This window comes from Dicentrarchus labrax, unplaced genomic scaffold (assembly GCF_905237075.1).
Source record: "Dicentrarchus labrax unplaced genomic scaffold, dlabrax2021, whole genome shotgun sequence".
Classification (NCBI taxonomy): Eukaryota; Metazoa; Chordata; class Actinopteri; family Moronidae; genus Dicentrarchus; species Dicentrarchus labrax.
The window spans coordinates 1601344-1626343 of record NW_026136706.1 but is presented as its reverse complement, the minus strand read 5'-3'; the positions used below and the strand labels follow the sequence as shown (position 1 = coordinate 1626343).

At 40.6% G+C, this 25000-nt stretch overlaps 2 protein-coding genes across 3 annotated transcripts in view; both read left to right on the top strand.

Annotated features, from left to right (window-relative positions):
- The window catches only part of LOC127365117 (thrombospondin-type laminin G domain and EAR repeat-containing protein-like), a 24172-nt gene extending 5120 nt beyond the window's left edge, over positions 1–19052 (top strand). For both annotated transcript variants that reach the window (XM_051402864.1, XM_051402865.1), the window contains 15 exons: positions 806–1040; positions 4971–5035; positions 5125–5286; positions 5363–5595; positions 5691–5781; positions 5859–6012; positions 8514–8645; positions 9219–9336; positions 9422–9536; positions 10330–10510; positions 13095–13147; positions 13530–13706; positions 16194–16372; positions 16474–16575; positions 16750–19052. In XM_051402864.1, the coding sequence (XP_051258824.1) occupies positions 959–1040; positions 4971–5035; positions 5125–5286; positions 5363–5595; positions 5691–5781; positions 5859–6012; positions 8514–8645; positions 9219–9336; positions 9422–9536; positions 10330–10510; positions 13095–13147; positions 13530–13706; positions 16194–16372; positions 16474–16575; positions 16750–16903 (1998 nt within the window). In that variant the 5' untranslated portion in view covers positions 806–958 and the 3' untranslated portion in view covers positions 16904–19052. The remainder of the gene's footprint in view (positions 1–805; positions 1041–4970; positions 5036–5124; positions 5287–5362; positions 5596–5690; positions 5782–5858; positions 6013–8513; positions 8646–9218; positions 9337–9421; positions 9537–10329; positions 10511–13094; positions 13148–13529; positions 13707–16193; positions 16373–16473; positions 16576–16749) is intronic.
- A 1089-nt stretch (positions 19053–20141) lies between these two features.
- The window catches only part of si:dkey-230p4.1 (trichohyalin), a 19337-nt gene continuing 14478 nt past the window's right edge, over positions 20142–25000 (top strand). The window contains exons 1-4 of the mRNA XM_051402830.1: positions 20142–20330; positions 20463–20544; positions 23254–23418; positions 23584–23721. Coding sequence (XP_051258790.1) covers positions 23278–23418; positions 23584–23721 — 279 coding nt within the window. The 5' untranslated portion in view covers positions 20142–20330; positions 20463–20544; positions 23254–23277. The remainder of the gene's footprint in view (positions 20331–20462; positions 20545–23253; positions 23419–23583; positions 23722–25000) is intronic.

Here is a 25000-nt window from a genome sequence, read left to right as displayed (position 1 = left end):
TGTCTGATCATTACATAAAACCTGCTCTAAAAACGTCTCATTCTAAGGTAACAAACACAATGATTATTATTAAATTAATGATTAAACAGTAACGAAAACATATAATATTATATTATATTGTAATATGCTGTATTATATTATATTATATTATATTGTATTGTATTGTATTGTATTATATTATATTATATTATATTATATTGTATTATATTATATTATATTATATTATATTGTATTGTATTGTATTATATTGTATTGTATTATATTATATTATATTATATTATATTGTATTATATTATATTATATTATATTATATTATATTGTATTGTATTATATTATATTATATTGTATTAAACTATATTGTATTATATTATATTATATTATATTGTATTATATTATATTATATTATATTGTATTATATTATATTATATTATATTATATTGTATTGTATTATATTATATTATATTATATTATATTATATTATATTATATTATATTATATTATATTGTATTGTATTGTATTATATTATATTATATTATATTATATTATATTATATTATATTGTATTATATTATATTATATTGTATTGTATTATATTGTATTGTATTATATTATATTATATTATACTGTATTGTATTATATTATATTATATTGTATTATACTGTATTGTATTATTATTATTATTATTATTATTATATTCAGAGACCAGTCTGAGAGATTGTCCTGATGTATTGATGTTAATTGGTTTTAATTTGAAAGGTGTGAGTCGGTTTAATTAAGTTCTGATTGATAATCTTTTCTGACCTCAGACGTTTGAATAAACCCTGAAGAAGAGAATCAGAGTGTGATTGGTCGCTGCCGCTGGTCGTCTTTAAGCCGGAGAATGAGGGCGAGCGACGGAGGTCAAGAAGCAGACCGGTGAGGTGGAATCAAACCCACGTCGTTGGCGGTACGCAGGCGTGATGTTGGCGTGTCACTCCCTGCTGATCATCTGGGTGCTGCTCGCCGCCACAGCCCGAGGCCAGAGCTGGAGACCCTGCACAGGTACGACGGCGCCGGAGCCCCGGAAACAGAGCGGCCCGGTATCGTGTTCCCGCTCTTCCACCTGCGCGTCCCTACAGAGACAGGTCCAGGATGGGTTTAGCCTAGCTTAGCACAAAGACTGGAAGCAGAGGGAAACTGCTAGCCTAGCTCCATCAAACATTTTAAATCAAACATTAAAGCTAGTAAAGACTTTACAATAAATCTGTTGCTAGGAAACATCTGCAGCGCCGTCCAATCAGGAGCAATCAGCTATGTAAACAGGAAGTCACTGCAGTTTATAAAGACACAATCTGATTATGCTAAGCTAACTGATTATTAATCTTATCAAATGTATTAGCATAATGATTGCTCATTTATTGTGTCATTGTAGTGAAATGTAAGCATATTGATCAATATTAAACAGAATTGATCAACCTGATATTAGCATGCTAACGTTAGCTACAGCGGCTGTAAATATTTATAACAACAGCTGTTAGCACGAGGCTAAGCTAGTGCTAATTGGTGCTCTGACATTGATCTCTCTCTGACATTGATCGCTCTCTCTGACATTGATCGCTCTCTCTGACATTGATCGCTCTCTCTCTGACATTGATCGCTCTCTGACATTGATCGCTCTCTCTGACATCGATCGCTCTCTCTGACATCGATCGCTCTCTGACATTGATCGGCTCTCTCTCTGACATTGATCTCTCTCTGACATTGATCGCTCTCTGACATTGATCGCTCTCTCTGACATTGATCGCTCTCTCTGACATTGATCTCTCTCTCTGACATTGATCGCTCTCTCTGACATTGATCGCTCTCTCTGACATTGATCGCTCTCTGACATTGATCTCTCTCTCTGACATTGATCGCTCTCTGACATTGATCGCTCTCTCTCTGACATTGATCTCTCTCTGACATTGATCTCTCTCTCTGACATTGATCACTCTCTCTGACATTGATCACTCTCTGACATTGATCGCTCTCTCTGACATTGATCGGCTCTCTCTGACATTGATCGGCTCTCTCTGACATTGATCGCTCTCTCTGACATTGATCGGCTCTCTCTGACATTGATCTCTCTCTCTGACATTGATCACTCTCTGACATTGATCGCTCTCTCTGACATTGATCGGCTCTCTCTGACATTGATCGCTCTCTCTGACATTGATCGCTCTCTCTGACATTGATCGCTCTCTCTGACATTGATCTCTCTCTCTGACATTGATCGCTCTCTCTCTGACATTGATCGCTCTCTCTCTGACATTGATCGCTCTCTCTGACATTGATCGCTCTCTCTCTGACATTGATCGCTCTCTCTCTGACATTGATCGCTCTCTCTGACATTGATCGCTCTCTCTGACATTGATCGCTCTCTCTGACATTGATCGCTCTCTCTGACATTGATCGCTCTCTCTGACATTGATCGCTCTCTGACATTGATCGCTCTCTGACATTGATCACTCTCTCTGACATTGATCGCTCTCTGACATTGATCGCTCTCTCTCTGACATTGATCGCTCTCTCTGACATCGATCGCTCTCTGACATTGATCGCTCTCTCTGACATTGATCGGCTCTCTCTGACATTGATCACTCTCTCTGACATTGATCACTCTCTGACATTGATCGCTCTCTCTGACATTGATCGCTCTCTCTGACATTGATCTCTCTCTCTGACATTGATCGCTCTCTCTGACATTGATCGCTCTCTCTGACATTGATCGGCTCTCTCTCTGACATTGATCGCTCTCTCTGACATTGATCGCTCTCTCTCTGACATTGATCGCTCTCTCTCTGACATTGATCGCTCTCTCTGACATTGATCGCTCTCTGACATTGATCACTCTCTGACATTGATCACTCTCTCTGACATTGATCGGCTCTCTCTGACATTGATCGCTCTCTCTGACATTGATCGCTCTCTCTGACATTGATCGCTCTCTCTCTGACATTGATCGGCTCTCTCTGACATTGATCGCTCTCTCTGACATTGATCGCTCTCTGACATTGATCGCTCTCTGACATTGATCACTCTCTCTGACATTGATCGCTCTCTGACATTGATCACTCTCTGACATTGATCACTCTCTCTGACATTGATCGGCTCTCTCTGACATTGATCACTCTCTGACATTGATCGCTCTCTCTGACATTGATCGGCTCTCTCTGACATTGATCACTCTCTGACATTGATCTCTCTCTGACATTGATCGCTCTCTCTGACATTGATCGCTCTCTCTGACATTGATCGCTCTCTCTGACATTGATCGCTCTCTCTGACATTGATCGGCTCTATCTCTGACATTGATCTCTCTCTCTGACATTGATCGCTCTCTCTGACATTGATCGCTCTCTCTGACATTGATCGGCTCTCTCTGACATTGATCGCTCTCTCTCTGACATTGATCGGCTCTCTCTGACATTGATCGCTGTCTCTGACCGGGTCGGCCTGTTTCATGTGTTTCAGGCGTTTATCTGCCGCTTTGTGCTCCGTAGCTTTTTTATGTCTTTGAAATGTGAGATCAGTTTCTGTGCATGTCGTCCCCTCCCTCCATTCATCCTCCATTCATCCTCCATTCATCCTCCATTCACCCTCCATTCATCCTCCATTCATCCTCCAGTCACCCTCCATTCATCCTCCATTCATCCTCCATTCACCCTCCATTCACCCTCCATTCATCCTCCATTCATCCTCCATTCACCCTCCATTCATCCTCCATTCATCCTCCATTCACCCTCCATTCATCCCGTTGCAGCAACAAAACACACAGCCGGAGCATCGGAGCAGCTTAAAGGGGAATTCCAGATGAAAACTAACATCAAGCTGCTGCTGTCAAAGATTTAAACTCCCTCTGCATCTCTCCTTTCATCTCTGTCACCTTCTTCCTCGGTCTCACTTTGTCTCTGAATCCTGGAACAGTTCAGCAGAAACACAGCGAGGTTTAATTATCACTTAAAGTTTGAGTAAGTTTGAGCTTCCTGCTGCTGTTTTTACAATCTGGTCAAAAGATTCAGTGTAAAATGAACAAATTAACTTTTTTTAAAGACTTTTTGTCTGATATCCTCAAGATATTTATATAATATCAGGACACTCACATCAAGGTTTTAACCCTTTATTGCAACAATAATACACATTAAATACATAAATGTGTTTTCACTGTTACAGCAATGATCAAGTTTTTCCTTGCCCTTGTCTCCAAGGTCTTGCTCATGGTGGTACTGTTGGGTCTCTGTAAATAATGTTATAAAGAGTTCGGTCTAGACCTGCTCTATTTGAAAAGTGTCCTGAGATAACTTCTGTTATGAATTGGCGCTATACAGATAAAACTGAACTGAACTAAATCACCAACTTCTCACATTTACCTTCATAAATGAGCTTCAGTGTGGAAACCACTGATGTTTACTCTCACTGGAAACACGACACCATTATTACAGGAACCCGCCAAGAGCTGCGACCTGTAACCCGACACACCTTCGGTTTTATTTTTAGACCGCTGATAGAGGAATGAAACGGCCCCTGAGTTGATAATGTGATAAAAATAACCTCTGTAGAGTTAATCTGTTAGTGATCGCTGATCTGAGAGCAGATCATTTACATCGGAGATCAATATCCAGCTGACCGCAGCACACACTCATCCATCAGTCAGAGAAAACATCCCGTTCAGATAAAACAGCTGCAGTGATTCAGTACTTGACTGCAGGAAGTTTGTGTGAAGAGATTTGAATGAATTTTGAGCAGATTATTTCCTGAATATTGATCAGTAATGAGTTTTCCTGATATTTTTAGTAACTTGTCATACAATCCTCTGTAATACTGTCTGTATTATATATTTTTTCACAATACAAATAAATATTTGGCGCTTTAAATTTAAACTTTTGTATTAACTGATGAGTTTTACTTCCTCCATGAATCTCACAATGCAGCGACTGTGTGTTTCTTCCTCAGACCTGCTGCCTCTGGACCTGCTGGCCAGAGCCTTGCCAAGTCCACGACAAGCCCCGCCCACACAGGTAGGACACCTGGAGGGAGGGAGGGAGGGAGGAGGAGAATGTTGAAAAAGATGGTAGATAAACCAATAATCAATCAAATGTCCAACCAGGTGCAGTTGGTTCAGTCCAGTGGGTCCAGAGGGCTCCGATTGGCCAGCGCCGTGGCAACAGCGCTGAGTTTCCCCGCCTCCCAAATCTTCAGCAACTGTGACTTTTTCCCTGCTGAGTTCTCATTGGTCGCCACCTTCAAGATCCCGAGACTGAGACAGAAGGTGAGTAAGCAGGACCGAAGAGAACCTGGTCTGGTTCTGATCCGGTCTGACCTGTCGTTCCTCGCTCTGTTTCCAGAGGAACGAGTACATCTTCTCCGTGGTGGAGGATGGATCTGATCTGCTGTTGCTGGGGTTACGTGTCTCAGAGAACCGCCTCCACCTCCTGGTCACGGCCCCCGGCGTCGGTGGGCGGATCCGGCTGAGCTTTAAGGACGTTGGACTGGATGATAACCGCTGGCACACACTGGTGCTGGCCGTCACCGGACCGCACGCCACCCTAACCATCGACTGCGGACTCCCTCTGGAGCTGTGAGTCACCTTCAGTCCGGTTCAGACCATCACAGCCTGGTTCAGGTCAGTCTGGTTCCGTCTACCGTTGCATTAACTGGCTTCCTGTCTCTCAGTAAACAGGTCCAGTCCTTCCCCAGCACTCTGAGCACCAGGGGGTCCAGGTTCTTCATCGGCAGCAGGAGGAGGTCGAGGGGACGCTTCTCTGTGAGTCTGTAGTCCGGATCAGGATCAGAAGCATCCAGAAGCTTCAAGGTGGTTCTGATTGTTCTGTCTGTGCTCAGGGTTTACTGCGTCAGCTGGTTCTACTTCCTGGTTCAGACGCCACGCCCAGACTGTGTCCAACCCGTGACCCCAGCTTGGCCGAGCTGTCCGTCCCCCAGGTCCTGAAGTCCATCCCTCTGCAGCCGGACCACCATGGACCAGTTTACCCGTACGGTGAGTGAACCAGCAGGAGGCCAGAATCAATAAATCCGTTAATAAAAGATACTAATAACTAATAATTACTAACAGCAGAGTTAGAGACCGGTACCGGTTACAGATCCAGTCAGGGTCGGACCAGCCGCTGTGTAACCTGAGAGGTAAAACTCAGGGCTATAAAAGTGTTCATCAGGAAACTCGAGCTCACAGAAGTCTCTCTGAAGTAGTTCTGTATTAAAATGTTTTATTTTGGTATCTGGACACGTTACACTGTCACATTATGTTCAGCTGTCCAAATACTTTTGGCCACACGGATTCAAACCAGTAGATCAGATTCACATCAGGGCACGCCGACCTTTAACCTTTCAGTGCTGGTGGTTAGGGTTGTGATGGTATCAGAGCTTCAGTAACCTGAGCTTTAAAATGACTGACAGCAGGGAAGAGCTGCTTCCTGTGTGTGTGTGTGTGTGTGTGTGTGTGTGAGTGTGAGGTGTGTGTGTGTGTGTGTGTGTGTGTGTGTGTGTGAGTGAGTGTGAGTGTGTGTGTGTGTGTGTGTGTGTGTGTGTGTGTGTGTGTGTGTGATTGACAGCCCGTTACAGCTGTTGGTTTTAGGTTTCACTGTGTGTGTGTGTGTGTGTGTGTGTGTGCTTCGGGGTCTGTCCCACTGTTTGATGTGTGTTTCCATGACAACAGTGTTAGACTGGTGCTGAGGTGATGGACAGGTATCCACTACCAGCTTTAAAAACATGGTACAGGTGTGTTCGATGAAGACTTTTATTTTGGATATTTAAAAAAGTGTTTAGCCTAGCTTAGCACAAAGACTGGAAGCAGGGGGAAACTGCTAGCGGTGGTGGTCTACATTTACCAGAACACCAAACTGTTTGATACAGCTTTGAAGATTAGCACAGAAACAACAGCAGGAGGAAACAATCTTACTAATGAATCCACAATAATCACAAAGTCACTGCCAACCATGCTATCATTAAAACCTTATTGTTCTTATTGGCGATCAGCTTGAGGAAGCTTTAGCTCCAGAGCTAACATCCCAAAAGCTTTCAACAACTGAAGGAGTTGTTCTAAAACGTGGAGCCTGCTAGCTGATGTTAGCATACCTTCCCCACTGTTGTTGTTAGTGACAAACGAGGGTTTCCTGAGTACAGTGGAGGTGAAGTGTGTGAGCAGCCTGAGGCTCAGAGACTTAATGAACTGTCTCTGATGGATATCGACTCTTTATGACTCAGAGTTTATATAAAGCTGTTTGATTTATGTACCTGCCTACGGCTGAGTGCACTGCGTAGTCACTACACTTCATTTGACTTCAGCTTCCGAACTCTTATGAATGAAGTCTGAAAGGAAAACGTGTCACATATTTTTATGAGCTGCGAGTCTTTAAATCAGTTTTTACCATCTCAGAACATTTTTTAAAGTACGGCAAATTTAAATCTTCTGACAAATTATTTGATGTAGCAGAAAATAAGTTTTTCACGTTCACTGAATTAATCCTGGAGGTCGTAAGGTGGTCGCAGAAGCTAAGCTCAAGCTAACAGGTCCCAGGTCAACAGATGCTGTTTGAGAATCTCGCTTTAAGTTTTAATCCGGTGATAGCTGTCACTGCTAACAGGAGCTGCTAATAGCTAATTCTGCATACTTGTAATTGTGGTGCCAGTTGGACGGACTGTGTTGAGTTCAGTGTTTCAGTGTTGAAGTACAGTTGTGTATCTTTGGGGTAAATCAGTGGTTGGATTATCTGTCTGTTACCACGCGGCTGTCCTCCCCCTTCGGGTGATGTTGACTGACGTGTAATGATATGAGAGTCATCCTCCGTCTGCCGGCTCATAATGAGGACGTGTGTTTGAAGGAGTGACGAAAACCTTCATCACCCTCGCTTCATTAACAGTGAGCTGTCAGTTCCCCCCCGACCACACAGTCAGATACAGTTACTGTTTAAATTCAGAGGAAGAAATGATAAGTAACAAGTGTTTGCAGCTCTGTCACTGAGGGATTGTTCCTACAGAAAAGGGACTTTCCTCTGCAGGTAATGAAGCATCACTCAGCCTCCACACAGCGCGACCTGTCTGCTGTAAACTGTCGACTCCACGACGTCTCTGAGGGAAACGTTCGTCACAACACAGTCCAACCTTTTTACAAAGAGTTCTGATTCTTTCTTTCCTTTTAAAAGCCTGTATTTTTTAAGCTTTAGTTAAAAAAGATCAACTATAGTCTGTAGTTGGGGAATGAGTTACACGTTTTCAACAGCCGTAATACAATTTGACATTAGAGGTTGCTAGCTTATGTTAGCATAACTTGCTCCCATTGTCGATAATGACATCACTATTATTGATTGGCGGCCCCACCAGGATGTCGTAGACGTTTGCACAATTATTGTTGCTCAAAATGACAGATTTGCTGTGGAGTTCTGTACCAAATGCAGAGAGATAAAGCTAATATCTAATATCTGGTCTTGATATCATGCTAACATCAGCTTTTCTGAAGACATTGGTGGTTTTGTTGTGTTTTAGAGGCGGAGGCCAGAGTGACTCTGGGAAATCCTCCTCAGTGTTCGGGACCAGAACAGGGTCAGCTGTGGTTCAACGCTCAGAGGAAAGGCCTGTTCATCTGTGACGGATTCACATGGAGGACGCTGCTGCAGAGTGAGTGAGACACTGAAGACACAGCGGAGAACATTAAAAGTCACTGTGGAATAAAAAAATCACCATATCTATAGAAAAAGGTGTAATCTTATGAGAATAAAGTAGCAGCTTCATGAGAAAGGTCATTATTGTGAGTTTTATGAGAATAATAAAGTTGTAATAGCATGAAAAAAGTCAGATTTCTATAAGTCAATATATTACAAGAATAAAGATTTATTTAACAATTTAGCAGGAAACCTGGCTATTATGGGAAGTCAGAATTCAAGATGTTTTGGGAGGAGAAAAGTTATTATATATATAACTTATATAAAGTTGTAGTTAAATAAAAAGAGTCACATGGCTATCTATACTTCCTCAAAGGACGCTGATTGGTCCGGTTCCACTGTAATTTGGCCTCCAGCTGTTGTGATCTGTTGATTCCAGCTGCCTCTTGAGGTTAACGCCCCGAAGCACCGAGGCACCGAAGCAAATTCCTTCAATATGACAAGCTACCTGGCAATAAACCAGTTTGTGATAATGACGTATCTCTCTCTGTCTCTGTCTCTCTTGTACTGTCTCGTGCGTCCTCTGCAGATAAGGAGCGTTTGGATTACGTGGAGGACTACCAGGATCTGTACACCAGCTCGGAAACCTTCGACGTTGAGGTCTTCTCCATCCCGTCTGAGGGCCTGTTCATGGCTGCAGCCAACAGGTACCGACAACAGATCCCATGTAAGAACCTAACCTGATCCTTTGCCCATGCGTGTCCATGGTAACCATCCTGTCTCCTCCCGCAGGGACTCTCGGCCCGGTTCGGGTATCTATAAATGGAGGAATGGGTCATTCCAGCTGTACCAGAACATCAGCACTCAGGAGGCTCGAGCCTGGAAACACTTCACCATCGACGACAAGGTGAGAGCTGCTTTAGCTTAAAACTGGACCATATCATGAAACTAGTGATTAAAAATATAAAACCATGTTGCTGTAAAACGTTTGTTCTTCAGATGTCGATTTACTGTTTGACCTTTCACTCTAATTTACATGCTAAATGCTTTATTTTATGTTGCTATCAGAAGGAATTGATGCAGGATTAATGTCAGAAATCAACCATCTACATGTCCAGATGTTTGCTAACAGGAACTGTTCATGTTATCTGATGTTTCATCAGCTTGTCTAAAGCTGAACCCAGACAGGTAAGAGAGCAGGTATCTGTGCTAATGCTAATGCTGGTGAGTTTGCATATTTACAATAAGGCTTTAATATTTGTTTGTGGTCTGTGTCATTCCCTTCAATCAGTTTAATACAAATTTACTGACTGGACTGAATGGACAGTGTCAACAGCAATCTTCCTCTAGCTGTCAGCTGTGTTTGACCTCTGCCCTGTGGTTGACTTTGTGAATAGGAGCGGTGTGTGCACTCAGAGAGAGGAGTGTCTTTGAAAGGTCAAACAGAAACCAGAACAAAAAGCTGTTTGAACTCTTTCTGTACTGTGAATGTGTTTCATATGTGCCGACACACACGGACAGGTGTTAACATAAAGCTCTGCAGGTATTCAGAGTGTAGAGAGGAAGGACGGTTACAGTGCTGGAAGAAGTATTCAGATCCTGTGTCTTTTGTTTTGGCCATGCAGTGTCTGGTCTGTGACTTTATCTGTATTGCGATGTGTTAAAGTCGTTATATAATTGTTTTGTTTTTTTTCCATCAGATTTTCCTGGTGGTGGCGAACTCCAAGGAGACGGAGACTGAGCTGTCGGTCATCTACCGGTGGAATCAGCGGCGGCGACGTTTCCTCCGTCACCAGACACTGGAGACTCACTCCGCTCTAGACTGGGAGGCCTTTCAAATCCACAACGACAGCTTCCTGGTGGTGGCCAATCACAGACGAGGTAAAGCTGACAGAGAGTCACATGTTTTAAACGTACTCATCCCAGGTCGTCAAATACTGACTGCTGCTGCTTTGTCACACCTGGTTTTTATTTTATTTAACCAGATAACTCAGTTAACCCTTTAAGCGCCAAAGTCGCAAAATTGCGACAGGACGCGGTACTGAATCAAACAGCTGTTTTCTCCTAATAGAGTGTTATATCTCATTCATAGTCCCCTCCACTAGTTGGCAGACCTCCCGTACTTAGACCTTAGCTCAGAAAAACGTCATGTTTCAATGCAAAATGTTCGAGGAAGTCCCATCCAAACTGTTGGGTGAGAAACCGGAAATAGTGCGCCACGGCGCTATTTATGCTGAAGCGGTATTGCTGGATTTAGGAGTTATTGAGACGAAATAAACAAAAATGGCAAGTAAAAAGTTGACGCTTAGGGAAGTGATGGGTCTCCTATTCGCTGACTCTGATTCTGAAGGGGAAAATGTACATTTGGGAGATGACGGCCGCTCGATTAGTGAGCGTTATAGTCACGGTGCGTCTTTGCACCGGCGCTGTCGGGCAAAGCGAGGAAAACACACAAGCACAAACACACGACCCTTTGCCCAACATAGGTAGGAGTACTACACGAACTCGTAGTATCAGTAAGGGAGCAAATGGATGTGGTAGAAGTAGCAGTGTCTGTCCATTTGTTAGGCTATGTGGTGGGGCCTCAATATTGTTAATATTGTCTCTGTACTGTGCCTTGCATTGAGAGGTTCCACACTCTACAAATACTACAAGCTTTTATCTGGATAGATGGGCACAGATTAGGCCTCTGCAGCTAAAAGACGCCTACTGTTATTATTATTATCATATAATAATAATAATAATAATAATAATAATGAAGAGAATAAAAAAGAAAAGAAAAAGTGTCCTCCAATAGGGGTGGTGGTGGTGGCTAAAAAATCATAAAAAACGCCTACTGTTTACATGAGTTTTGTGGTAGTAATAGTTCTAGTTTACGACTGTTGGCTTACAATTTACTTTTACCTGTTCATTTGATATGTGGACAACATAACAAATAGATGGAGGGGGGTGAATCTGGTGAAATAAGTTCGACTCTCTTTCAAAATATCGGGTATTAAATGGAAATTATATAATCCAATATGGCCGTCGCCATATGACATCATAATATGCAAATTAGATGGGGAAATTTACTCCCTAGATAAACTTTAGGTCATTCTCAATATTCGTCTCATTTACACTTTGTCTCTATCTTAAACCACTTTCAAGCCAGAGCCTTCTGAAATTTAGACGTCAAAATCTAGTATTTTTAAAAATAAAACCCGGCGCCTAAAGGGTTAAGAACCAATTTACCAGCTTCTCACTAAGACCGGATGTAAAGCTTATGTCATTTTCTCAAAGACATTACTTTGTCTCGCTCAGAAGTCTTTTTCTGTACATCATTTAATGAAAGAAGGCTATAATTATGATTATTTCTCTCTAAGTCAACTTCTTCTTCTGTTTCTGTTCTAGTGTTCGCTCTAAAGCTCTCATTGTCTGTGAAATTGCCCTTTTCCTTTTCTTTGAACTTTGCTGCAGACTACAAACAATTAGCTACAAGACAGCAGAAGATTGTTAACGATGCCCCGCGCTAACCCAATCACAAAATAAAATACTGTGTGTAGAGTCCAGATTAAAGTTCACACTACACATTGAAGACGGGGTTGACGGAGATCCTCAAGGCTCCGTTCTTGGTCTACTACAACAAAATATCTACCTTTATGCAGACGACACTGACTTATATAATGATACCACCAGGAGAGTAAGTGCTCTCAACAAATCAGTAGTTGAATGTACCAAAACTTCCTCCAGTTAAACGAAGATTAAAGTTCCAGAAACGCTGATAAACGTCTCTGTGGTGAGTTTATTTTGTGTGTTTAGAGGCTGAAACTGTTTGAGTTGCTTCCTGACTAGATTTTATCTCCTCGTCTGTTTGTCCGTCTGTCTGTTCTGTCCTCCAGTGAAATAACTGAGGTTTATTGAACCATTAACATCAAACACACCTACACCTGCTGCGTGTGTGTGGAGATAAAACACACTCATTGATCTGAGCTGAAAAGAAGGAAAGATTGTTTATGATCTGACCATCTGAAAGAAAAAGATATAAAGAAAAAAAGAAAGCTGATGCAGGTGTACTGTGGTTAGATCACACACACACACACACACACACACACACACACACATTTAAAGGACACCTCAAAGGCCATTATCCGGCTTACACCAGGGTCACCTTCTATCATAATTATACATTTAAAAGCATTTTTCAAGTTTTTTATACAAGCCATAACTTTCCATGGTGCAATGGAAACGTTGCTCACTGCTCCAGTAGGTTTGTCCTATACCTTAGATATGCCTTGGCAACTGGAGATATGTGTAGTTCCAACTTTTTTTACATATATATATATAGATATAGATATAGATACTCTTGCTCAACTGCACTGTTTTCTGGTTTAATATTTTAATATATTTTTCAAATAATTTCAATAATATTGGAATAAAAACAATGTACAGTGATATGGACATGATTAATGTCCTTATGTGTCCTCAGACTCCAACCACAACATCCACAGTGTGATCTACTTGTGGAACCCAAACACAAAGGTAATGCTACAGAGGACAAATGTCCAACTCACTGTCCTCTTACATTCTGTCTTCTGCTCTTCTGTCCCTTTCCATCCTATTCTGTCCTAATCTTTACATTCTGTCCCACCATGTTCCATCTGTCATATCCTTTCTCCTCCCGTCCTCTCCTTTTCCTTTTCCTGTCCTATATACTCTCTGATTCATCCTCTGCTGTCTCTTTCGGTCCTGTGATGTCCTCCTCTCTCCTGTCATGTTGTATTCTGTCCTTCCTCGTCCTCTCTGGTCTTTTTACATCCAGTCTCATCCTTGTTGAACCCATCCTCTGACTTCAGTCTTTTCCTATGTCTCATGTTGTCCTGTATCCTGTCCTCATTGTGTCCTCTGTCTCCCGTCCCTCTAGCTGTTTGAGGTTAACCAGACTCTGTCCACGTCCGGAGCGTATGACTGGGAGTTCTTCTCCATCGGACCGTATCACTTCCTGGTTGTTGCCAACACCTTTGACGGTCAGATGACCACCATCAGCTCCACCGTCTACGTCTGGTTGAACGGCTGCTTCCAGACCTTCCAGAGCATCCCGGTCAGTGTCCGCTGTCTTTGTATCTCAGCAGGATCTGGTTCCATCTGACCAGCTGGTTGAGGTGTTAGTGGGTTATTTTGGGTGTTTTTCAGCGATATTTAGAGGTTTTCTAAATCAGGGCTGCCAGCAGGTAAAGGACCCCTCGTATCTGCACCGCTGCTTTAATCTTGATCGACATGAGATGAACAGACATCATATTCAGCCAATCAGTTTACACGTGGTTGCGGTACGTATTTATAGAGCCGTGAGGTGAGGTCACTGGATGTCAATCTTATCCAACAACAATAACATGAAACACGTACAAGAATCAATGTGCAGACAGGAAAAATGATTCGCCTTCATGAACAGGAACAAAATATTATAACTTGTAAAGGGAACAAAGAGGACTCTTAAAACCTAAGCCTTGCTGTATACGCTGACTGACCGCTAGCTAACGTAGCATTAGCTTACCTGTTCCCTGAAAGCTGTAACATTAACCTCTGTAACTTCGTCAGCTATCTTCTGTGGTTCCCATCACAAAGTGAATCCAGCCAGCGGTGGAAACCAGCTCCAATAAAACTTCTAAAGGCCTCGTGTATCAGGATATCATTAACCATCAATCAAAGAGAGTGATCGCTCTCTTCGTCTAATAGCATCATCAGACTCTTCATAATCGATCAATCTGGAAAACATATGGACAACAACTTTCTAATAACGGATAACAACAATATAACAGGATTTAGCAGCTAGTGTATTTGTATTTGAGTGTTTGACTAATTACTTTTAGAGTGTAAATTAAATTTTCCATTTGTCCGTGAAATCTCCTTCCTGCTCTCCAGAGGATGAACTCTCTCCTCTAGCGCCACCTTCAGGACACACTGTGTATCTCCTCTACAGCTCAGACTGTACACAGAGATAAAGAGCCTGGTCTCCTGTCTGATGTGTGACAGCAGCCAGACGTGATGAGGACGATTATCTCGGTAATCACAGTGAATCAGACGCAGCGTGACGACATCCAACCACAAATCACACACAGATAAAAATAACCTGCTGACTCACAGCTGACAGAGACTGAAGTTCATGGATCTGAACTGATGAGTCAGCCTGGATTAAAGGACACTTCTGGGTTTTATAGTTTCAGTCAGGAGAACATTTCAAATGTCACAAAACCTCCAGTTCAGTGAGAAACAGTGAGAAAGTCTTCATATGGAGGCACATACAGCGCTGCTTGGACATTTCTATTTTTATCATATGTCCATTATTTCTTTATTTAATCCGAACCAGTATTTTTTATATAACAGTTGTGTGCTTATCTACTCTATGTTTGTTTTTGAGGAAATTAACTGAAGTGAAAAGACTTTATTAAACTTTTGTAGGAGCAAAGTTAGTGAACCCTGAGCAGGTAAATACAATCAGCTGTCGGCTAAACTAACCAATGAGATGAGAAACTGATTGAAACAGATGAAACCAGGTCGGTTCAGTCTTAATGGATGTAGCTGCCTAGACTCCAGATCTGGCCAGCTTTCACACAGTCTGCCTCAGTGGAGTTCAGGAGATTAATTAGTGCTCGACGAGAAAGACTGAGCTGTTTGCTGCCTCTCCATCGTCTCTTCAATCAATCTGCAGGCGGACGTCCTGCAGGAATCAGACATGATGACAGACACACACATCAAAGTCACATTTATGAAAATCTGTTTCTGCTCAGTTCATCACACAAAACCTCCAATTAAAGCTCAGGACACCAGAGGAGTGTAATTAATGAGGCTGTGTGTGTGTGTGTGCGTGTGAGACTGTGTGTGTGTGTGTGTGTGTGTGTGTGTGTGTGTGGTGTGTGTGTGTGTGTGTGTGTGTGTGTGTGTTTGTGTGTGAGGGGGTTTCCAGCAGCAGACTGTTTGGACTCGTCCGTCAGGGCGGATCATCTGAAGACGTTTATTGGATTTTAAAACCACAAAAAACCTCCTGAACCTTTAATTCAACTTCTGACAGAATCACAGCCATTAAACTCTGTTTACTCCTGTAATGGATCCACAAATAGATCTCAGCCTCGCTCACAGCTGGACGCCAAGAATACAAACCCTGCTGGCATCCCCTGGAGGCTGAAAGAGTCATTACATCCAGAACCACAAACTAACTGTGTATAATATATATATAATAAACCTGGAAGCATCTAAAAGTGGTTTAAACTGAAAGAAAAAGGATTTTTAAAGAGTCCAAAAGTCCAATGTAAGCTTCATTTACATCTGTCAGAGTTTCTTAGAGTTATTATTCTTAACTTTGTTCTAATTTGAAGATACATCATGTAAAATCGTCATAAAAACCTAAAACACTGAAAAATAGGATTTTGTCAGGTCCTCACACTCTAAATCTACACAATGAAATATAATGAATCCTTTCCAAAATCATATTTATTGTATTATTTTGTGACTCTTATAATAAGAATAATAATAAATAATCAGTCTAACCCAGTTGGTGCTGTAAATGTAACGGAAACTTTTATCCTCTCTGCAGACGGTGGGAGCGACGGACTGGGAGGCGTTTCAGATCGACGGCAGGTTCTTTCTCGCCGTCGCCAACAGTCAGAAGTTTTCAGACCACGGTCCGAGTCTCTACAGCATCAACTCCACCGTGTACGAACTCAACACGCTCACACAGACCTTCATCCACTTCCAGGACATCCTCACACACAGGTGAGCGAGCCACTCACTGCACGAGGTACAGGTACACCTTAAACAATGGAGCGATGCTGTGGTTAACATGTTGTTGTTGTTGTTGTTGTTGTTGTGTTCAGCGCTGTGGACTGGGAGTTCTTCACCATCGGAGAGGAGAAGTTCTTGGTGGTGGCCAACTCTCACGATGGCAGCTCATATTCCCTGAACAGTGTCGTCTTCAGGTTTGTACTTCCTGTCCAAGGTTAGATAGAGTCAGTTGGAGTCCGTCAGAGTCAGTTAGAGTCTGTTGGAGTCCATTAGAGTCAGTTGGAATCCGACGATGTCTATCAAAATCTGTTGGAGTCTGTAGGATCTGATTGTGTATTTGAACTTTGTATCTCTATATGTGTTTTCAGGTGGCAGGGTTCTGAGGGCTTCGTTCAGGTCCATAGTCTGCTAACGTCGGGCTGCAGAGACTGGGAACACTTCAGCACAGACGAAGGATCCTTCCTCATCTACTCCAGCGCCACCTCCAGGCTCAGCAAGGTCTTCAAACTCAGGACCTACTGAATCTAACTCCGTCTGACAGCTCGAGCTTGAAATGCTCGGCAGGAAGTTTTTAAACCATAAAAACTGGACCATCATCGGCTCAGTGACGTCCTCAAACTGCAAGTTTTAGTTTTACATCCTGACGCCATTTACTCCAACAACTCCTTCACAACTGACTGAAGACTTCAGAGTTAAATCCTCAGACCTTTAACCTGTGGAGTCCTGAGTGAGCTGCATTCACTAGCACCTTTCTTAAACTGTTAAAAAGAAGACATTTTAGAGCAAAGCATTCTTTAGGATTGGATGGTATCATCACGTACGAAGGTGTGCCGGTACTTCCTTTCAGGTTTACAACTATTTAACCTTCTAAAGGTTTTGGTTTGTAGTCATGGGTCAACGTTTCTTGTTTTCAGCCGAAGAATCGTTGGAAGTCAGGCGAGCTGTGACCGTTGCCAGGCTGGGAGGTTTCTCACGTCATCACAAACATCAACACAAAGGTCCAAAAACCTGAGCAGGAAGCAGACACTGACATCGGGGTGGAGTGGGTCTCACTTTCAGCCCCGCAGTGAAACGATGCAGAATCACCCACCGCAGCAGGAAAAGGTCACCGGCTGCGATGACAACACACAACGGAAAAATCATTTACTTTATGAAACGATATACAGGAACTCTTCAGTTGGAAATGTCTTGTTGTGAAATTGAGACGGACGTTTTCATTCTGATGTTATTGACGAGCTCTCAACTGAATCCTTCCTGTTATCTGCTCTCTGCACAGCCACCAGACTCCACTGATAACAACAGTGAATTCACCTCCATCAGTCAGTTTGTGTTATTGTGTGGATCCAAAGTCAGTCTGGTGGCTGTGGAAAGAGCACAGATCAATATAAAGGCTTCAGTTGATTTATTGATGGATTTTATTCATTGATTATCAGACACGGGAAAAGAAACAAACAAAATCCAAAGGATGAAAATATTAGAGTGACACCAAAAACACATTTCACAAAACCTAAAATTCCTCCATCAAAACATTTTTAATTGTTTTGTTAGCAGTTAGCTGCTTTAGTCGCTAACTATAGCCGCTGTTAGCTGGTTAGCAGTGCAGCTAACTTATCTGACCTATTAGGTGACTCTGCCCCGACTGGGAGCTCAGAGCATCGGGGCAGTGTCGGTGTTTAACGTTGGACCGCCACACGGTCCCTGTCAGTTAGCAGCAGTTAGCAGTTAGCTCACAGCTACAAGTAAATCAGTGAACTTAGTAAATCTCTGAGAGTCGAGGCAGAGACGCTGCACGACATCTGAGGACAAAACAGAAAATATACTTTTTCCCTCTCTGAACAACAACTTCTGGATAAAAGTCTTACATAACATGCTAATTAGCTACATTAGCTTCCTCCAGTTTGGACTCTCAGGTGATCAACAGGTGAATTTATGAGTCAAAGTTAAACTATAAGAAGTTACTTTTCTTATTATCCTCTATCGGTACCGATCGCTGCGATCCCACTGAACCGATTTTATTCTGAAGGGATTTTAAACGCTGGTGTGAATGTGGCATTAGAGGGGTGTATTTTCAAAATAAGTGTACACTTTATTTTGAAAGTTTCTTTGCAGAGCAAAAGTGACTGAATCATTTTCACTGTTTTACTTTCAAGAATTATTTAAAGTTGGAAACTGGAAGAAATATAATAAGTTTTTATAAATGTAAATAATTAATAAGCTATAATAAGATATTAAGGGAGAATATATCGCTGAAACCAAAGAAAAGCTTTTTAAAAACCTTTTGTACTCGACTGATTCTGGTTAAAAATGAATATTAATATTACTGTATGTTCAGATTTGTGTTGTGAATTATGTTTAAAAAACTTCTCTGTTCTGTAATAATGTTGATGAGTCAGATATTGATTTAACAGGAAGTAGTTACAGACAATAATAACTATTAATAATGATATTTAAAATATTATTAAACAATAATTTATTGTTGTGTTTCGTTATAAATCTTAGACGACTAATATATTATTATCAATCTAATAATAATATTAAAGTTATTTGAAGCAGAATCTTTGTATTATCTGATGTTGTTTCACTCAAGGATTTATTTCCTGCTCCAGTTTGGTTTTATTTCCCTATAATGTCATCCATATTTATATATTTATACATCAATATATTGTGATAATTGCTGCTGAAGATATTAAAGATTTCACACAAATAAAATGAGCTTTTTTTAAATAACGTTTTAATGAATTATATTAAGTTCAGAATTATAGTTATTATTATTATAAGATGAAATCTGGCAGATGTGATCAGTTTTTGCTTCTTTCATTCTTTAATAAATAAGATTAATAACGTTGGCTCTATAACAGCTGTTTTATTAAATATAACAATTATTTGTTCAGGTGTTGAAAAAGTGAGAACAGGTCCAGTAAAAGTCTGCAGGTTCTGGATCAGGTTCAGACCCGAAGCAGGTGGAGGTGGACTGGTTCTGTGGGGGGTTGATGGGGATCAGGTGGAGGTGGACTGGTTCTGTGGGGGGTTAATGGGGATCAGGGTACAGGTGGACTGGTTCTGTGGGGGGTTAATGGGGGTCAGGTGGAGGTGGACTGGTTCTGTGGGGGGTTGATGGGGATCAGGTGGAGGTGGACTGGTTCTGTGGGGGGTTAATGGGGATCAGGGTACAGGTGGACTGGTTCTGTGGGGGGTTAATGGGGGTCAGGTGGAGGTGGACTGGTTCTGTGGGGGGTTAATGGGGGTCAGGTGGAGGTGGACTGGTTCTGTGGGGGGTTAATGGGGGTCAGGTGGAGGTGGACTGGGACCAGTGGGGGGTTAATGGGGGTCAGGTGGAGGTGGACTGGGACCAGTGGGAAGGTCTGAGGCCATCAGGGAGAAGTTTGGATATTTATTTATAGGTTTTATTAATAACGCCAGGATGAACACAATGAAAGGTCCCTGTACAGGATTCACTTCTTCCTTACTAACTAACTAACTTTATTTACTGGAGATCCCTTTCTTACTTTTAGAGTTATATTAAAGTAAAGTTGATAATGTCGATAAACTTTATTTGACTTTGAATACAAACAATATAAACTAAAAACATTTTAAAATGTAAGCCAGAATATACATTTTTATTTTTTAATGTATTTCTGATCTGAACACTTTTACTTTCTTTCTTTTTGTAGTTTATTTATTTATAATGAATCCAAACTGTCGGCAGGGGTCGCTGTTTGGATTTCAGAGACGTGTTTCCGGTCACATGACCGTTGTGGTTCCGGTGTGAGAGGTCAGGTGTCCGTGTTTGAAAATGCTAAAAACATTAGCCGCTGTTAGCTCGGGTTAGCCGCCGTTAGCTCGGGTCAGCTCGGGTCAGCTCGGGTTAGCTCGGGTCAGCTCGGGTCAGTAGTTGAGAGTTTAAATGTTTTAGTGAGAGGAGCTCGCGCAGCAGCGTCACGCGCAGCAGGTACTGACGTCATGTCTTTATTCACCGTTAGTCTTCACGCTGTTAGCATGCTAACTGTCAGCATGCTAACTGTCAGTTATTGTCCGTTAATGTTCATATAATAATATCATATTATAATGTTCACTCTGACAGGAAGAACTGAGGCGGGTTCAACCGGTTCCGATCGGTTCTCACCGGGTTCTGGACCCGTTTGAGGTCTGTTGGTGGTTCTGAGGTCAGCTAACAGCTAACAGCTAACAGCTAACAGCTAGCTCTCTGCTGTCTGCAGGTTAATAACAGGATTAACACAATCTGCTTAAATACAATAACTTTATAAATAACACTGTTAATGTTAATATAAATACATTATAACACTGTTAATGTTAATATAAATACATTATAACACTATTAATGTTAATATAAATACATTATAACACTGTTAATGTTAATATAAATACATTATAACACTGTTAATGTTAATATAAATACATTATAACACTGTTAATGTTAATATAAATACATTATAACACTGTTAATGTTAATATAAATACATTATAACACTGTTAATGTTAATATAAATACATTATAACACTGTTAATGTTAATATAAATACATTATAACACTGTTAATGTTAATATAAATACATTATAACACTATTAATGTTAATATAAATACATTATAACACTGTTAATGTTAATATAAATACATTATAACACTGTTAATGTTAATATAAATACATTATAACACTATTAATGTTAATATAAATACATTATAACACTATTAATGTTAATATAAATACATTATAACACTATTAATGTTAATATAAATACATTATAACACTGTTAATGTTAATATAAATACATTATAACACTGTTAATGTTAATATATAGAGACTATAACACTGTTAATGTTAATATAAATACATTATAACACTATTAATGTTAATATAAATACATTATAACACTATTAATGTTAATATAAATACATTATAACACTGTTAATGTTAATATAAATACATTATAACACTATTAATGTTAATATAAATACATTATAACACTGTTAATGTTAATATAAATACATTATAACACTATTAATGTTAATATAAATACATTATAACACTGTTAATGTTAATATAAATACATTATAACACTGTTAATGTTAATATAAATACATTATAACACTGTTAATGTTAATATAAATATACTATAACACTGTTAATGTTAATATAAATACATTATAACACTGTTAATGTTAATATAAATACATTATAACACTGTTAATGTTAATATAAATACATTATAACACTGTTAATGTTAATATAAATACATTATAACACTGTTAATGTTAATATAAATACATTATAACACTGTTAATGTTAATATAAATACATTATAACACTGTTAATGTTAATATAAATACATTATAACACTGTTAATGTTAATATAAATACATTATAACACTGTTAATGTTAATATAAATACATTATAACACTATTAATGTTAATATAAATACATTATAACACTATTAATGTTAATATAAATACATTATAACACTGTTAATGTTAATATAAATACATTATAACACTATTAATGTTAATATAAATACATTATAACACTATTAATGTTAATATAAATGCATTATAACACTGTTAATGTTAATATAAAGACATTATAACACTATTAATGTTAATATAAATACATTATAACACTATTAATGTTAATATAAAGAGATTAAATACACTATAACACTGTTAATGTTAATATAAATACATTATAACACTGTTAATGTTAATATAAATACATTATAACACTGTTAATGTTAATATAAATACATTATAACGCTGTTAATGTTAATATAAATACATTATAACACTGTTAATGTTAATATAAAGACATTATAACACTGTTAATGTTAATATAAATACATTATAACACTATTAATGTTAATATAAATACATTATAACACTGTTAATGTTAATATAAATACATTATAACACTGTTAATGTTAATATAAATACATTATAACACTATTAATGTTAATATAAATACATTATAACACTGTTAATGTTAATATAAATACATTATAACACTATTAATGTTAATATAAATACATTATAACACTGTTAATGTTAATATAAATACATTATAACACTGTTAATGTTAATATAAATACATTATAACACTATTAATGTTAATATAAATACATTATAACACTGTTAATGTTAATATAAAGAGATTAAATACAGTAACATTATAGCAGCTGTTGATGGGTCTCAGGTAAACCTGGATTATGTAGCTCAAGGTTTACCTGGAGCTGTTGCCGTAGCAACAACTTGGGCCTCGTGCAGGAAGTAACTTATTTTGTTAGAACTTATTGATTTCCTCCTGGTTGCTGCTTTTATTGTTTACTGATTTATTTGTCAATGTGTGTGTGTGTGTGTGTCTGTGTGTGTGTGTGTGTGTGTGTGTGTGTGTGTCTGTGTGTCTGTGTGTGTGTGTGTGTGTGTGTGTGTGCGTGTGTGTGCGTGTGTGTCTGTGTGTGTCTGTGTGTGTCTGTGTGTGTGTGTGTGTGCGTGTGTGTGCGTGTGTGTGCGTGTGCGTGCGTGTGCGTGTGTGTGCGTCTGTGTGCGTCTGTGTGTGTGTGTGTGTGTCTGTGTGTGTGCGTGTGTGTGCGTGTGTCTGTGTGTGTCTGTGTGTGTGTGTGTGTGCGTGTGTGTGCGTGTCTGTGTGTGTCTGTGTGTGTGTGTGTGTGCGTGTGTGTGTGTCTGTGTGTGTGTCTGTGTGTGTGTGCGTGTGTGTGTGTGCGGTCTGTGTCTGTGTCTGTGTGTGTGTGCGTGTGTGTGTGTGCGGTCTGTGTCTGTGTCTGTGTGTGTGTGCGTGTGTGTGTCTGTGTGTGTCTGTGTGTGTGTGCGTGTGCGTGTGTGCGTGTGCGTGTCTGCGATCAGTGAGGAAGAGTTCGACCCGTCGCCATGGAGTCAGAGCTGCTGATTGGATGGCAGCAGGAGAAGGCAGAGCTTAAACAGGAAGTGTCCCGTCTGCAGGAGGAGCTGGCAGACAGTCGGGCAGAGAGGGAGGAGCTGGAGTCCAGGAGCAGAGCTCTCAGTGACCGGGTGAGGGGGGGAGGAGGGTGAGGAGGAGGAGGTGGTGATCATCAGGGTAAATCAAACCATTAAATCTCTCTCTCTCTCTCTCTCTCTCTCTCTGTCTCTCTCTCGCTCTCTGTCTGTCTCTCTCTCGCTCTCTGTCTGTCTCTCTCTCTCTCTCTCTCTCTCTAGCTGTACCAGTCAGTGTCTCCCTCGCTTGCCCTCTCTCTGCGGGTGGAGGGGGAGCAGAGAGAGTGGAGGAGGAAGATGAGGGAGGGGAGAGAGAGAGAGGCCAGACAGGCTCTGCTCATCCACCGACTGCAGAACAAGGTGAGCTACAGTACAGACAGTGAGTTACAGTACTGACAGTGAGCTACAGTACTGACAGTGAGTTACAGTGAGCTACAGTACTGACAGTGAGTTACAGTACAGACAGTGAGTTACAGTGAGCTACAGTACTGACAGTGAGCTACAGTACTGACAGTGAGTTACAGTGAGCTACAGTACTGACAGTGAGTTACAGTACTGACAGTCAGCTACAGTACTGACAGTGAGCTACAGTACTGACAGTGAGTTACAGTGAGCTACAGTACTGACAGTGAGTTACAGTACTGACAGTGAGTTACAGTGAGCTACAGTACTGACAGTGAGTTACAGTACAGACAGTGAGCTACAGTACTGACAGTGAGCTACAGTACTGACAGTGAGTTACAGTGAGCTACAGTACTGACAGTGAGCTACAGTACTGACAGTGAGTTACAGTGAGCTACAGTACTGACAGTGAGTTACAGTACTGACAGTCAGCTACAGTACTGACAGTGAGCTACAGTACTGACAGTGAGTTACAGTGAGCTACAGTACTGACAGTGAGCTACAGTACTGACAGTGAGTTACAGTGAGCTACAGTACTGACAGTGAGTTAAGGTGAGCTACAGTACTGACAGTGAGTTACAGTGAGTTACAGTACAGACAGTGAGTTACAGTGAGCTACAGTACTGACAGTGAGTTACAGTGAGCTACAGTACTGACAGTCAGCTACAGTGAGCTACAGTACTGACAGTGAGCTACAGTACAGACAGTGAGTTACAGTGAGCTACAGTACTGACAGTGAGCTACAGTACTGACAGTGAGTTACAGTGAGCTACAGTACTGACAGTGAGTTACAGTGAGCTACAGTACTGACAGTGAGTTACAGTACAGACAGTGAGTTACAGTGAGCTACAGTACAGACAGTGAGTTACAGTGAGCTACAGTACAGACAGTGAGTTACAGTACAGACAGTGAGTTACAGTACTGACAGTGAGTTACAGTACAGACAGTGAGCTACAGTACTGACAGTGAGTTACAGTACTGACAGTGAGCTACAGTACAGACAGTGCGTTACAGTACAGACAGTGAGCTACAATACTGACAGTGAGCTACAGTACAGACAGTGAGTTACAGTACAGACAGTGAGTTACAGTGAGCTACAGTACAGACAGTGCGTTACAGTACAGACAGTGCGCTACAGTACAGACAGTGAGTTACAGTACTGACAGTGAGTTACAGTACAGACAGTGAGTTACAGTGAGCTACAGTACAGACAGTGAGCTACAGTACAGACAGTGCG